The sequence below is a fragment of the Sphaerodactylus townsendi genome, linkage group LG04 (genome assembly GCF_021028975.2).
Source record: "Sphaerodactylus townsendi isolate TG3544 linkage group LG04, MPM_Stown_v2.3, whole genome shotgun sequence".
NCBI lineage: Eukaryota > Metazoa > Chordata > Lepidosauria > Squamata > Sphaerodactylidae > Sphaerodactylus > Sphaerodactylus townsendi.
The window spans coordinates 141,659,387-141,674,922 of record NC_059428.1 but is presented as its reverse complement, the minus strand read 5'-3'; the positions used below and the strand labels follow the sequence as shown (position 1 = coordinate 141,674,922).

At 49.3% G+C, this 15,536-nt stretch overlaps 2 protein-coding genes across 2 annotated transcripts in view; one reads left to right on the top strand and one right to left on the bottom strand.

The window, feature by feature from the left end:
• The window catches only part of SLC5A10 (solute carrier family 5 member 10), a 132,244-nt gene that overhangs the window by 36,592 nt on the left and 80,116 nt on the right, over positions 1–15,536 (top strand). Inside the window, exons 8-9 of the mRNA XM_048494819.1 lie at positions 4,675–4,880; positions 13,720–13,855. Of these exons, the coding sequence (XP_048350776.1) occupies positions 4,675–4,880; positions 13,720–13,855 (342 nt within the window). The remainder of the gene's footprint in view (positions 1–4,674; positions 4,881–13,719; positions 13,856–15,536) is intronic.
• FAM83G (family with sequence similarity 83 member G) overlaps positions 3,452–15,536 on the bottom strand; it is a 54,383-nt gene continuing 42,298 nt past the window's right edge. The window contains exon 5 of the mRNA XM_048494818.1: positions 3,452–5,428. Within this exon, the coding sequence (XP_048350775.1) occupies positions 5,015–5,428 (414 nt within the window). The 3' untranslated portion in view covers positions 3,452–5,014. The remainder of the gene's footprint in view (positions 5,429–15,536) is intronic.

The following is a 15,536-nucleotide window of genomic DNA, read 5'->3' as shown; positions in this document are numbered from 1 at the left end:
ATCGGGGCCATCCCCACCCATCATATTGCTCAACTTTGGTGCCGGAAACACCCCACAAGCAGGTCGGGTGGTGGTTTACTCAGATCTGGAAATCACATCACATTCACAGGAATATTTATGCCTCTCTGTTTGTTCCCACGTACTATAAGCCAAATCTCAAAGCCTTTTTCAGCAGCCATGTTGAGAGGTGCGGATTATGACTGTCCTAAAGGACCATGCATCCTATTTTTTTTAGTTTTTGGTACTTCTCCAACATAAGCAGTTCCCTTGTGTCTGTGAGTCTGGTCGAGTTAAATCTCTGGAACGCTGGCAATGCCAAATGCCTCTTGACCTTAGTGTGCATGTGTGTACAATGCATGCACACAAGCACAAATAGCTAATTTATTGCTTGTTACCTCGTCCCCCTGTTAATTCTAAGGCGATTTTGCCAATTAGGTTCCAAGTTAGGAATTTGAGCCAACTGTCAGTAAACTGGAATCCCAGTGGCAGGCTGGGAATCTTGAATACCGTGATTCTTGACGTTTCGTGGGATTTAGAAGGGTGGATCTCTGCTTTTGGATTACACTGCCCGAGACCCGATCCACAAGCCTGTGTGTTTTAAAGGACACTCAGGGGAAGCAACCGAAACTTTAAAAAAAAATTGAACATTTTTTTAACAAACCATATGACTTTTGTGTGTCCGTTTGGATCTTATTTAGGGGATCTGATGCACTGTTGTCAAACTCGCAGCCCTCCAGATGTTATGCACTACAGTTCCCATCATCCCCCTGCCAGCATTGCTAATTGCTCATGCTGGCAGGGGATGATGGGAACTGTAGTCCACAACATCCAGAGGGCCGCAAGTTTGACACCTGTGACTGATGTAACGCATTTGTCCTGTTCAACAGTTATTGTTTCAGTGATCCAACCGTTTCCAAGAAGATGTGTACATATGCGGTATGTGAGATTCTCTTATTACATTCAGGGTGTGGCCAGGACAACTTGTATCTTCCAGCTTTGGAACATGGGATCGGGAACCCAGATTTTTCAAGGGTACAGTCGAGAGGGTTTGACACCCTCGACCATGCCAGCTGTGAGTAGCAGTGGCCATTGAAAATTAAGTGTCCCAGGAAGCCAATTTTAGGGGTCTTTCAGATGGACCTGGGCCAGAAAGCTGAAATCTCCTGTTTGTCTGGGCACAGAAGAACTTTGGGTGCTGCGTTAATTACTGTACATGTTTGGCCACTGGGATTTTTTAAATTTAGTCACCACAACGCCTTGGTTCAGCCCTATTTTAAAAAAGTTACTCCTTCCGAGCTAATTCCCATAAAAGCAACACTGAGCGGGACACTGAGCGGGCCTACAGAGACAATGCCACGCCCTCCCTGGGTCGGCTCGCCCGCTCGGTTGCCATGGCGAGGCTACGAAAAGACCTGAAACCACTCGTTCCAGTTGGCGTCTGCCACAAAAGGCTCTAAATCCTTCTTGCGATCTCCCTGACATAATTCACTTTCTCCAAAACGGCAGCGATGTTGGTGGGTGCTTTTATCCCTGTCCTGCAAAGGTGGGCATTTTGTCTAGCCTGCCCTGGGAATGACCAGCCTGCCCGTGTGTTACGCCATGTGGTCAGCAAGACTTGAGCCCAAGACCACTGAGTGTTCGAGCCAGCGTGGTGTCGTGGTTAAGAGCAGCGGACTCTAATCTGGAGAACCGGGTTGGATTCTCTGCTCTTTCATATGAAGCTTGCTGGCCCAGTCACGGTTCTCTCTGAACTCTCCAGGTGTCTGTTGTGAGAGGAGGAAGGGAAACACTTTGAAAGCCATGTTGAGACTCCTCATAAGTGAGAAAAGTGGTGTATAAATCCTCCTCCTTCTCTTCTAGATTCCTTTCACCAGGTCTTTGACTCTCGAAAGCCTTGTTGCTATTCCAGGTGCTTTCGGGCCCAAACGTTGTTCCTCATCTACAGACCAATATGGCCCACCTCCAGGCTATAAAAATCGGAACATTTTGTGGTATTGGGTACCTAGCAAAACCCTCCAATCTTTGGGGATCTCCCTGGCTGGCGTTGGCAATCTTTCACCGGAAGCCGCTATCTGAGATCTTTTACAGCACCTGTTGCATTTTACCGAGAATTTGAACTCGGCGCATGCCAGTCGACCCCGCTGAGCCAGCGCCTCGAAACTGCTGCTGTGGGTTGAACCAGATTCTGCATTTATTGGTAGAACAGATTAGCCCACATTGGCAAATTTAAGGGGAGGGTACCGGTGCAGTAGAAGAGCTGGATCCGAGTCCAGTAGTAACCTAGAGACAAGCAAGATTTTTTTGGGTACCAGCTTTCAAGCATCCCTTTGGCCCCTTCCGCACGTGCGAAAGAATGAACTTTCAATCCACTTTCACAATGGTTTGCAAGTGGATTTTGCTATTCCGCACAGTAAAATCCAGCTGCAAAGTGCATTGAAAGTGAACAGAAAGCGCATTATTCTGCCTGTGCGGAAGGGGCCTTTGTTACGCTACCTGATGAAGGGAACTTTGGCCGGCTGTTGTGGGTTTTCCAGGCTGTTTAGTGTGATAGATTTTGCTCCTCACGTTTTGCCTGCATCTATGGCTGGCATCTTCAGAGCCACACAGGAAACCCACAACAGCCGGTCGATTCTGGCCAAGAAAGCCGTTGACAGTACAAGGGACTTTTGACTCCCGAAAACTCTTACTCTGAAAATCTTATAGGTACAAAACTAGGGGATGTTTTCCCTGCACAAGCGTCAAGTTAGCTACAAGTGAGTCAGGCTCAATTGCCATTTTCCCAGGAAAGGAAGCTTTGCTTTTCAGGGTGAGGTTGGAAGCGCTTTGAACGGAGCCACAAGTGTGTTTGTTCTCCTCTCAAAAGACAAGGCTTGTGCAAACCTGTTGGGACTCGAGGGGAGGGAGAAGCAGTCCCCGCGGGCCTGGTGTTTCGAGAGGACAAGAAACCCAGTTCCCGGCACTTCTTGCGTAGCTGTTGTAATGGTGGGACAAACTGGGGCATTCGAGGCTCCCGGGAAAAATACCTTATAGGTCAGTGGTGGTGAACCTATGGCACGGGTGCCAGAGGTGGCACTCAAAGCCCTCTCTGTGGGCATGCGCAAACAGAGTGCCCCCCACATCTAGGCTGGCCTGGGCTGCTGGGCTCGTTTATTAGCATTAAACCTAAGACCTAGTTTTGAGGAATCAGTATAGGTAACCCTGTTAAACGCTGTTAAACCCCACTGATTTTCATGCGAAGAACTAAAGCACAATCTTTTACCTGGGAGTAAGCTTGGTTGCTGGCAATGAGGCTTGCTTCTGAGTAAACCCTCCTAGGGTCATGATTCACCTGTTGGAAGAGTTGCACGGTTGCTTCAAAGCAAAGCCACCGACTACCACCAAGCTTATTCCTGAGTAAAGCACGCCTCAGAGCCAACTGTTTTTTCTAAACTAAAACCTCAGTATTCGGGTTAAATTGCCGTGTTGGCACTTTGCGATAAATAGGTGGGTTTGGGGTTGCAATTTGGGCACTCGGTTTTGAAAAGGTTCGCCATCACTGTTATATGTCTTTGGAGATGATTTTCTTTAATGTGATGTTTGATATTTGTTCCTCAGAAAGAAAAAGAGGCTCAGATGCAGGTGGGAAAGGGGTGGGGCACAGTGCAAATGGCTCTGGGTGGATCTAAGTGTATATTTTGCGGAACCGGGGAGACTCCAAATGTCTGAAGTTGGCCCCCTGGTGCCCTGTTTTTATTGTCTCTGCCTACTTCGCTTGGATGGAAAACCTTTTGCCTAATTATGACGTCCCAAAGCTTTCTGAGCCTGTGGGCACCTTTAGAATTCTGATAGTGTGATGGGTGCGGCCACAAAATGGCTGCTTCAAGAGGCGGAGCCCGCTACAAAATGGCTGCTTCAGTAGGCAGAGCCTGCTACAAAATGGCTGCCGCAGCAAAAATTCTTCTGCTGTGTGGACAGTGTCTGCTAAAGCAACGTCACTTTAAAAATCTGCACAGCCAATTGGAAACCTTGCTGGACAAAGACCCCGCCCACTTTTGCCCGCGTTGGGGACCCTTGGCCTAATGGCTCCCTGTTGTGCATTATGCCGTGTTGATGAGGGACGAAGGGAGCCCAATACTGTCTTGGCAACTGTTGCATGTCCTCGCTAGAGTCCTTTCTAAAAGAACAAGTTTGCTGCTCGGGGACTCGTGTTCCCTTGCATTCGAGCTGTGCTGGGCCGTTGCAAAAGGGTTGTTCTCCGAGGAAGCAGAACTGTGCAAACCGCAGAGATTCTCTAATAAATTACAAGTGCATCGTCCTATTGGGTAGACTTCCCAGCTCATCCCTTCCTGTCCCCCTCGCCATTTTTTTCCCGTTCATGATACGCTTCCTTCGTAGTCATAAGATTGCGGACTCCAGAGAAATTTCTGGAGATTTGGGGACGGAACCTTGGGGGGTGGGGGTGGGGACACCTCAGTGTGGGGTAATGCCATAGCATCTACCCTCCATAGCAGTATTTATCTGGGAACAGTTGTTTTGGGAACACTCCAACCCAGCTTATAGCCACTGGTGCAATAAGAAACAAGCAGGGGGCATGCTCAAACATGGCCTCTTTCAACCGCCTGGCCGTCTTCTTGCCGTCTCTTCTCGGTTTTAACTCAGCCCACCCTCTCCTTCCCCACTGTCTTTGCCTTCCAGCTTTCGACCGAATCGGCGGCTACCACAACCTGGAGGAGGCCTACTTGAACGCCGTCCCCGCCACGATTATCCCCAACACCACCTGCCACCTGCCCAGGCCGGATGCCCTACACCTTTTCCAGGATGCCCGCTCGGACGACTTGCCCTGGACCGGCATGACCTTTGGCCTCTCGGTTCTGGCCATGTGGTATTGGTGCACAGACCAGGTAAGCGTGGCCGCCTCTTCTCCCTCTCCCTGCCAGTCGGACGTACGGCAGGAGTTCCTTCCACAGGTTCCTGGACAAACGGGACTCATTCTGCAATACTCAGCACCCTGGAGGGGATCTCCACTCTCTGGGTTTTACTGGTCCTTGTGGCTGGTGGTTCCGTGGGGCTTCCTCTTAGGGTCAGATATGTGGGACACCCTGTTTTTCAGATGTTTGGATTGGGACAGTTTGGACAACGGGATGCCCAGCGGTGTCCTTATTTCCTCCAGTAACCTCTGGCTTTCTTGGAACGGGGACGGTGTGCCCCTGGGGGCCGTCCCTTGGACGCTGCTTTGCGGGAGACGGCCGGGCTGGGTGTGTTTGCTGGGGCCAAAGCCATTGCTCGGCCGGGGCTGCTGGCTGCCCAGGGGGGCCTTTTTCGCCCTGGCTCCATCCCGGTGGTATCTGCAGTCTCCTGGGATTTTCCCCTGATGAGCCACCAGGGCGCTGCTTTTCCCCGTGCCTGCCGACACTTGCGCCCGGGGTCCGTAGCAGAAAAACTGTGGTCCCTGTTGGGGGAGCAGAAAGCAGAGGACGTAAGGCACTGAGCTGTAGCTCTCTCCCGCTTGCTTTAATATCACCAAAAGACAAAATGGAAATTGTTGGCAGATTTATTTTGTATACATGTAAAGATAGTCCCTTTTATGGGGCTTTCCGCACTACAGAAGGGAGCTAAGATCGACTCGGTTCCCTTCAGTGGGGGGCGATTCCAGGCTGTCCGCACAGCAACTTACTTGGCCCCCTGGAACCGAGCTAAGTGGGCGGGATCATCTTGGTGCCTGTTTTGCTCCTCGATTGTGATTGGAGCTTGTGTTACCACGGGAAACGGGAGCGTTCTTTTTTTTTAACAGTTTTTACAGTTTACAGTTTACGACTCTCCCGTTCTGTGATGCCACAAAAGCGGCTCCTGATTGGTTGAACAGATGAGGTGTCGTTTCGATGCGTTCGCACTTCGAAGCTTCGAAGCGGTTTTGACCTTGTTCCAGCAGAAAGGTGCAGTTCATAACTGCGACAGGGATGTCGCAGTTCTGAGGTGGGGGCGGGGGAACTGAGACAAAACAACATTGAGCTCAGTTGCAGTGCGGATATACTGAGGTGAACCTAGATAGAAACCAGTACAACTCTGTCAGTGCGGAAAGCCCCTAAAAAGTCATTATTGACCCATGGGGTGACGTCACTAGGCAGGCACATGCAGAAGAAGGGAAGAAGGATTTGGATTTAAACCCTGCCTTTGTCCCCTGTGTGGAGTCTCAAAAGCGGCTTACAAACTCCTTGCCTTCCTCTCCCCACAACAAACACCTTGTGAGGCAGGTGGGGCTGAGAGAGTTTGGACAGAACTGGGACTAGCCCAAGGCCACCCAGCAAGCTTCATATGGAGGAGTGGAGAAGCAAACCCGGTTCTCCGAATTAGAATCCACAGCTCAGGTGGAGGAGTCAGGAATCGAACCCGGTTCTCCAGATTAGAGTCCACCGGTCTTAACCACTACACCACTTAACTCATTTTACTGATCTTAGACGAATGGAAGGTGAAATCAGCCTCGAGTCGGCTACCCGAAAGTGACTTCCTTTGGGATCGAACTTGGGTCGTGAACAGAGCTTTGACTGCTAGGAGCAGCAGTGGTGTAGTGGTTAAGAGCAGGTGTACTCTAATCTGGAGGAACTGGGTTTGATTCCCAGCTCTGTTGCTTGAGCTGTGGAGGTTTCTCTGGGGAATTCAGATTAGCCTGTGCACTCCCACACACGCCAGCTGGGTGACCTTGGGCTAGTCACAGTTCTTCGGAGCTCTCTCAGCCCCACCTACCTCACAGGGTGTTTGTTGTGAGGGGGAAAGGGAAAGAAGATTGTAAGCCCCTTTGAGTCTCCTTACAGGAGAGAAAGGGGGGATATAAATCCAACTCTTCTTCTACTTCTTCAGACTGCAGCTTCCTACTCTGTGCCCAGGGGCTCCTTTTATGTCGATATAAATATATCCAAGATTAGACCGACAGATCCAACGTGATGTAATATATATATATATATAGCATTATAATATATAAATCATATCCAGATATATATCTGCCTATCGTATGCGGAAGGCCTCGAACCCAATATAGCGCAGTGTATAATGCTAAGCATTTGTATAATAATCATCATCGTAAATTATATTAACGTGAGTTACTTAACGCCGAGCCCAGCCCAGTAGGCCTCTTGTGATGCAGGAGTCGTTGAGCTGCGGAGGTTTCTGCATGTTGCAACAACCAAGCCGAACAGCAAATATTTAGATAGCAATTCAGAACTATTAGGGTGCCACGCCTGATTGGCAAACAGGATCCAAAACAGAAGACCAGGAAACTTCGGGGTGAGCTAGAAAAGTGTTTTCTTTTCCGCCTAGTTCAACTGTTCTACTGGCTTCACCATGGCAGCTAGCGTGGCGTAGCGGTCAGGGGGTCGTGCTAAGGTCTCGGGGAACCTGGTTTGAATCTCTGCTCTGCCGTGCGAGATGTCCCGGGGACATCAGCCTGTCCCAGCCTGTCCTACTCCGCTGAGTTGTCACAAGGATGCAGGGTGTTATTAAGCCACTTTGGGTCTCTGTGGGGGAGGAAGCTGGACGATAAATAAATAGAATATTTTGTGAGCAAGAGAGGCACCATTAGTGCCTCAAGCTGTCTCTCCCAGATCCTACTCCAACGCTCTAACCCCGTGGAGGCGAACCTTTGGCACTCCAGATGTTATGGACTACAATTCCCATCAGCCCCTGCCAGCATGGCCAATTGGCCATGCTGGTAGGGGCTGATGGGAATTGTAGTCCATAACATCTGGAGTGCCAAAGGTTTGCCACCACTGCTAACCCCTACATCACACTGGCAACCCCAGAGGAGTCCCGTCAAAATCAGTTGTGGGTTCTTGTAGAATCATGGAAGAGGCCAGAAGGGCCATCCAGTCCAACCCACTGCCATGCAGGAAGCCCCTTTGGCAAATGGCCATCCAGCCTCTGGTTAAAAACCTCCAAAGAAGCAGACTCCACCACCCTCCAAGGCAGCCTATTCCACTGTCCAACAGCCCTGGCTGTCAGGAGGTTCTTCCTAATGTTTAGTGCACCTTCAATCCATTACTCCTTGTCCTAGTAGTCTCTGGAGGAGCAGAAAACAAGCTTGCTCCCTCTTTTACATATCCTGTCAAATATTTCAACATGGCTATCATATCACCCTTCAACCTTCTCTTCTCCAGCCTAGACATACTCAGTCCCCTCATAGGGCATGGAATCTGGACCTTTGACCATTTTGGTCACCCTCCTCTGGACCCGTCCCAGTTTGCAAATATCCTTCTTCAACTTCGGTGCCCAGAACTGGATACAGTATCCCAGGTGACGTCTGACCATAGCAGAATAGAGAGGTACTATTGCGTCCCTCAGTCTAGACTCTAAACTCCTACTGATGCAGCCCAGAATCGCATTGGCTTTCTTGGCTGCTGCATCACACTGCTGACTCGTGTTCAGTTGGTGGTCTGCTTAGACTCCCAGATCCAGTACTCTTGCCCCATCTTACCTCTGTGCATTTCATTTTTTTCTACCTAAATGCAGTATCTTACATTTATCTCTGTTTAAATTCATTTGGTTAGCTTTGGCCCAGCTCTGTAATTTGTCCAGGTCATGTTGAATTCTGACCCTGTCCTGTGCGATCTTCGCTACCTCTCCTCATTTGGTGTCATCTGACTCTCCTGATGACCCAGTGTGTTTCATGCGCTTCCAGAGGTGCTCACGTGAAACCCTTCCCAGTGATGGCCGCAGGGCTCAGTCCCGTGGGCACTGGATATGGTTTCCACGCCCAACTTGACTCTACTCGGTCCTTCTGTCTCAACCACATCTGTCCTGCCATCTACCAAATGCCGTCACCTGTCTGTGGTTGCCAGGAGCCTTATATGTCTCCTGTGTCATGTTGGGGTGTCGTGAATCACTATTCTTCCACGGAAAGCCCCACGGAAAGCCCCAAGCCCCAAGACAGGTGAGCATTGTCTGGTCATGTCCTAAATGAGCATGAATCACATTTCCCTTGAGTCACGGGTTGACTGGAGCAACTTGAATGTTCGTGCTTTGCGTCTCCTGAACCTGTTGTAGGGAAAGAGCCAGGATGCTAGAGGTCCTGGAGACTGTCGAGCTCGGTCTTCCTCATCTCTGAAATGGGGGGAAGAGCACAACAGCCCTGTGATTAAGGCACAAGATGATTGGCTTTAGTGACTCGGGGCTGATTTGGAGATGGAGGTGGCATCTGACCATCGCTCATTTGCATGGCTTGCCAATGGCCTGAGCCAGGGTGGTGTAGTGGTTAGAGTGTCAGATGGGCTTTCCAACCTCCAGGGGATGGCTGGAGATCTCCTGGGATTCCAGCTGATCTCCAGGTGATAGAGACCAGTCCCCCGGAAGAAAATGGCCACTTTGGAAGGTGGGTCCTATAGCATTACACCCCACACATACGCTGCCCGCTCCATGCTCCACTCCCAACATCTCTAGGCATTTCCTCACCCGGAGCTGGCAACCCTAGCATCAGACTAAAATCTGGGAGACCCAGGTTCGAATCTCCACTCTGGCATGGAATCTCGCTAGATGAGCTGACTGTAACCTATCTCTTGGGGGTGTTGTATAAACATCACGAATAAATAAATCTCCTTCCAGTGGCCAGGTATAAGCCTTGCCGTACCCGTTCTTGTGAACTGGAAGAGAAAAAAGTATTAATGTGGCTCACCGTGCTGTCTCAGAACATCGGCTGCTGTCCTCAAAATGAAAAGGATTCGGAATATTTTTTTTAAAATCTGGGAAGCTTCAAAGGCAGAGAGAGGGAAACCCGTTTGCCCCAAAGGGAAGGAGAGATCTTGTTCTCCTTGAGGTTGTGGGGATCTCAGTAAGAGGCACTGAGTTGCTAAGCCTTGCAGGGGCTTCTCAGTTGTGGCCCCTGTGATATGTGCTGTCTGATAACACCACGCCCTGCTGAACATTTTTATTTTCCGCAAGGTCTGCAAGGTTAGGTCGGCCTTTGGGGTGTAATCTACATTTCCAGGATGCTTTGTCAGTGGGATGGTGCTAGCCATGTGTTTTAATAGTTTGACTATCTAATGCAAATATTTTCTGGTTTTCTAAGTAGGTTATTTTATTTAAACGCATTTCAACTGTTTTAACGCCAGTCGCCATAAGAGCGGTGATTGAAAAACCAGAAAATCTAATAAATCGGTAAATCTGATAAATAAAATCTGATACTTAAATAAAATAAATGTCCAGGCAGAGGCGTAGCAAGGGGGGAAAGCGCCCAGTGCACCGGTGCGTCCTCGGCCCCGTCTTACACTGGAACGCCCCCGCCATGCCCCCGGAACACCCTTGCCATACCCCCACAGGGGCGCGCACCTGGTGCATCGCGCCCCCCCGTCCCCTTAGAGCTATGCCTCTGCGTCCAGGTAAGAGCTGGAGTTATCCTGAAATTGCAAATGGTTTTCAGAGTCTAGAGGTCAGTTTGCCAGAGACGACGGACGGCAGCTGTGAAGGGCCGACTCTACAATATATCATAGAGGCGAAACCCCTTCCCAAATTCTCCCTCCAGAGGCACTGGCTCCAAATCTGCAGGAACGTCGTAGGCTGCACTTGATCCTCCAAACGGAAGTGCACGAAGGAGAGAAGAGAAGGCTGGTTTGCACCACCTTCTGCAACTCAGACTCTAGGCCCACTTTGAGAGAGCTGCCAACCTCCAGGAGGCGGCTGGAGATCTCCCACTGATCCGCTTCCCTGGAGAAAGTGGACACTTTGCAAGGTGAACTCTATGACATCATAGCCCACTGAAGCCCCTCCCCTATTCAGGCCCCACCCCCCAAATCTCCAGGTATTTCCCAACCCTAACCACAGGCTACGGGGTCGGAGGAGACGGCTGAAGTTTGCATGCTTGCTAAAAATAGCTTTTTGCTCCCGTATAGGACTTTTGGAGAGTTGCAAAGGTTTGCCGCGCATTATCTCAGCCATCGGTCGGTAAAGATGGCTGTTTGTTATCCCTGATTCTGAAGAGGATTTGGGGGACGGAGAAAGAGAGAGCTGCTTTGCCTAAGGCCACCTGAGAGGCAGAGAGAGACACGCCCTCCGTGGTTTCACTGATGAAAAGAGGGACATGCCAAACAAGCATCTCTTTGCCAGCCCCACACCCTCTAAAAGCACATATTGCTGACGGGTAACTTTCTCTGCATGCCAGGGGTTGCCACAGCCGGGCTAAAAGAGGTTGCATTGGTTTGGTTTGAAATACACTTGGGGGAAAAAACACATTCTTCAGCATGCTTCATGCCCCTGTGACTTAATAGAACCTCCACATCTGGGGACGGTCAACCTTTGAATCTCAGTAGTAGAAGGAAACAGCAGGGGAAGGCCCCGACATCTATACTTGTTTGTTTTATGTTGGGAAAAAACACTTGGGAAAACATAATTCTACAATGTGTCCTCATGACACAATGACTGCACAGAACCTCCACAACTAAGGGCAGTCAACCTCTCAATCCCAGCCCAAGAAGGAAAATCAGGAGAGGGTCTCAACCTCTATATTCTAATATGCTCAGAAAAGCATCATTCCACATTATGTTTTTATGCCACAATGAAATGCACAGAACTTCCACATCTAAGGGCAGTCAATCTCTGAATCCCAACTCTACAAGGAAACATCAGGGGAAGGCCTCGACATCTATGCCCTGTCTTTTGGCCCTTCAGGGCACCTGGTTGGCTTCTGCGTGAAACTAGATGCTGGACTTGGTCGACCATCGATCTAGTGTTCTTACATCCTTATGCTGTTTGTACTTTCATGGGTTACCTAAAATATATACCTTGGCAGTCGCAGTATGTCAAATGAGACATTACGAGCTGCAGGACGCTCTTTAACGTTCTTAGACCCATTATAAATGTAGATTTTCCTTGGAGCTGTTTGCTGCGGTTGTGGAGTCTCCTCGCATTTCTCTGTTTACACACGAGGAGGTGCCCCACTGCCCACTGCCCGGCTTGCCTGCCCTCACTTCCGGGTTGCTCCCGGCCTTCACAAGATTTGGGTGCTGTGTGGTTTCCGGGCTGTATGGCCGTGTTCTAGCAGCATTCTCTCCTGACGTTTCGCCTGCATCTGTGGCTGGCATCTTCAGAGGATCTGAAGATGCCAGCCACAGATGCAGGCGAAACGTCAGGAGAGAATGCTGCTAGAACACGGCCATACAGCCCGGAAACCACACAGCACCGAAGTGATTCCGGCCGTGAAAGCCTTCGACAATACATCTTCACAAGATTGCCTGCTTCATTTAAAAAACCCTTTACCTTTTTTATATTGATATCTCTATGTCAGTGGTGACGAACCTTTGGCACTCCAGATGTTATGGACTACAATTCCCATCAGCCCCTGCCAGCATGGCCAATTGGCCATGCTGGCAGGGGCTGATGGGAATTGTAGTCCATAACATCTGGAGTGCCAAAGGTTCGCCACCACGGCTCTATGTCATATCAACATTTCTGTGTACTATTGCTATTTCTGGCGTATCAATATTTTTGTGCTTTTCACAAAAGCCGGCTGTAGATCCTACGGAAATTCCTGTGAAGAGTGAGGAGGGGGGGCGGAGATCGGAAGGAGCGGAAACCCCAAAGCGAGGGGAAACATCTGGGTTTCCCTGTTTTCTTCCGCACCTGCAGAATAACACACTTTCAATCCACTTTCAATGCAGTTTGCAGCTGGATTTTACTGTGTGAAATAGCAAAATCCACTCTCAAACAGTTGTGAAAGTGGATTGCCTGTGCATTATTCTGCATGTGCGGAAAGCGCTTTCAGGATCTGTGGTACCGTAACACAGAGCATGTCAGTATAGAAATGTCTGCCCTGAAGGAAATGTTTTATCGCTGCGAGGCAGAGCAGCTGTGGATAATCAGCCTTAGACGCAAGATGCATCCATTTGCCACCTTCCAGACCTTGGAAGAGGGGACTAGGAAGCAATTCTAAAAAAGATTTTGGGCAGGCCTAAAAGGATCAAAGTAGGGACAGTGATCCAACGGAACAACAGGGATCAGAGAAAGAGGAACCGCCAAGTAAAATGGGAAGTTTGGCATAATGGCAGAACCAACGGATGAAAGATTTTGGTCTTGCTAATAATAGAAAATGGGAGGTAACTTTAAAGTGCAGAGGAAACGAAAGGAGAAAAACCTCTTTACTATTGTTCACAGTTTCCCCTAGAAGAGTTTTGCTCTTGGGCTTTTCTTCCAGTGGGGCTTGCTTACAATCTCAGATCCCCGCTGGGGCAAACGAGATTCCTATGCTGCTTTGTAAACCCTTTGTGTTCCTACCCCCTTTCTCTGGATTGCCCTAACTTTTACTCAAAGCTCAGCCACCATCATGTGCCCTTTAGCGAGACACCATCGCCTACCTCGCAAGGTTGTTGTGGTGAGGGTGAAACAGCCCAAAGGGAGAATGTTGGAAGCAGTGGCATAGTGCCAAGGGGGCCAGGGGGTGCGTGGGGGTGTAGGGACATTCTGGGCTGTTCCAGGGGCATTTCGGGACGTGGCGGGTGGGAGTGTGGCAGGGCCGCAAGACGCACGCGTGCCCCGGGCGCAGTTCCCCCTAACTCCGGCACTGTTCAGAAGCTACTTTGGGCGTTCTCCTTGGGCAGAAAAGCGAAGTAGCCAAACATAAGGACATTTTAAAAATACTGCTGATTTTTGTGAGTCAGTTTTGAGCTTACAAACAAGTGTTTTAAAAAGCAGTTAACAGCTATCGAATAATATCGAGACCACATTCTGGGTCAAAGTAACACCAGCCTCCATTTATATTTCTGGCAGGTCATTGTTCAAAGATCTTTGTCTGCAAGAGACCTGAACCACGCCAAAGCCGGATCCGTCCTCGCCAGCTACTTAAAAATGCTGCCCATGATTGTCATAATCATTCCCGGAATGATTAGCCGCATCCTGTATCCAGGTATGGAAAATCCCTCGCTTTTTTGCCTATTGTATGGCCTGCTCTTTTAGAGAAGATGCGTTGGAAGTTCATTTACAGCAGTAGGTTATTTTTAACCATCTGCAATTCACAGATTGCCCCAAGATTTGTAAATCATCCCAAAGCAATGTGGCTACAACATTTTTCTTTTATAAGTGCTTCAAACCTCTGTCGAGTCAGCGGAGTATGAAGTCTTAGCTTGCTCCTTGTCGGATACTGCAAACGTTTTGTTATCTAGCAATCCAGGGGAAAGCTAGTTAATCCAACGCCTTGGATACTGGAGCTTTATGAAAGCTCGCTGGGGAATGCTGTTCCAACGACATAGCCTTAGCCTACCTCGCAGGGTTGTCGTGAGGAAAAAATGGAGGCAGGGAAGACGTTATAAGCCTCTTCGAGGGTCCTCATTAGGACTATAAATAAAGTAAATAAATTGCTGCTCTACTCAGTGGAAACCACAGTGACCCACACCCAGGGGTGAAGCGAGGGAGAACTGCGCCTGGGGCACGTGTGTGCCCTGTGCCCCTGCCCACCCCCACCATGCCTTGGACTGCCCCCGGAATGCCCACGCACTGCCCACGCACTGGCAAGCGCCTTGGGCAAGACTCTCCATCCCCTGGCAGCTACGCCCCTGCCCTCACCTCGTTCCTTGGGAACACCATGACTGCACCCATGGCTGGTGAGGCCAGGGTGCTGTCCTACCCTATAGGGAGGCAAGTATGCAGGCTGCAGTCAATCCTCCCTGGCAGAATTGGTTACTAACAGCTCAAGGGGGAATTGGGCACCCAAAGTTGCGGCCATCGAGCAGTGATGGACAACTGATATGTGCTGAAAGAACGGGTTTGTCTGCTGGGCAAATCCTGGTTAATCCAGATTTCTGGATAATCTAATGCCCAATTAAAAAAAGCTTTTTTCTATAATATCTGTTCAGCAGTGTTGTGTTTTGGGTGTCCCAGCCGTGTTGCTAACATCACGCTAAGGAGCAGGATTTAAGCAGCGGCCCAGGAAAAAATGCTTTCAAAACCGAGGCTTCCGACTGTGGGTTTAGTCTGCGGTTTGACCAAATGCTGAGCTGTTCAGAAGTAAGAAAACTCATTATGTGAGTTTTCACTGATTCACGAATGGGATGATCATCCTGCCGAAATGAGTCCTGTCTTAGGAGAGGCGTTCCCTCCTTCTGCGAGAAAAGAGGAATGCCGTTTTGAAGGCAGTCACGGCTGCCTGCAGTGTCTCAAAAATAACAATTACGCTAAAAGCTTCTAAATTAGCGGACGAATCCCATGGACTGCCCACGAATTCGCTGACTAGTTATTGGCAGTCCTGTTCCCAAGGCCAAGATTTGTGCATCCGTTCTAGGCACGGCGCTTAGTTAAGGATGAAAATTCTTCCGCTGAGGAACGGTAAACGATGCGGCGTGGTGTTAAAAGATCATTCGTGAATTATTTGTGCAATTATTTTGGGTAGTCATGGGGAGGAACAAAGAGCAAAAAAGGATATTTTACCCTTGACTCTTGTCTATTTAATTATATATTACCCCTGCACTTCACGTCTAACTTTGCAGTCCAGAAGGGCTAGAAACTTGATTTCTTGAACCAGAAAAGTTTTCACTTGTACTGCATGATAGTACAGCCCACAGCTCATAACTGCAGGAGGAATAAACCTTTTG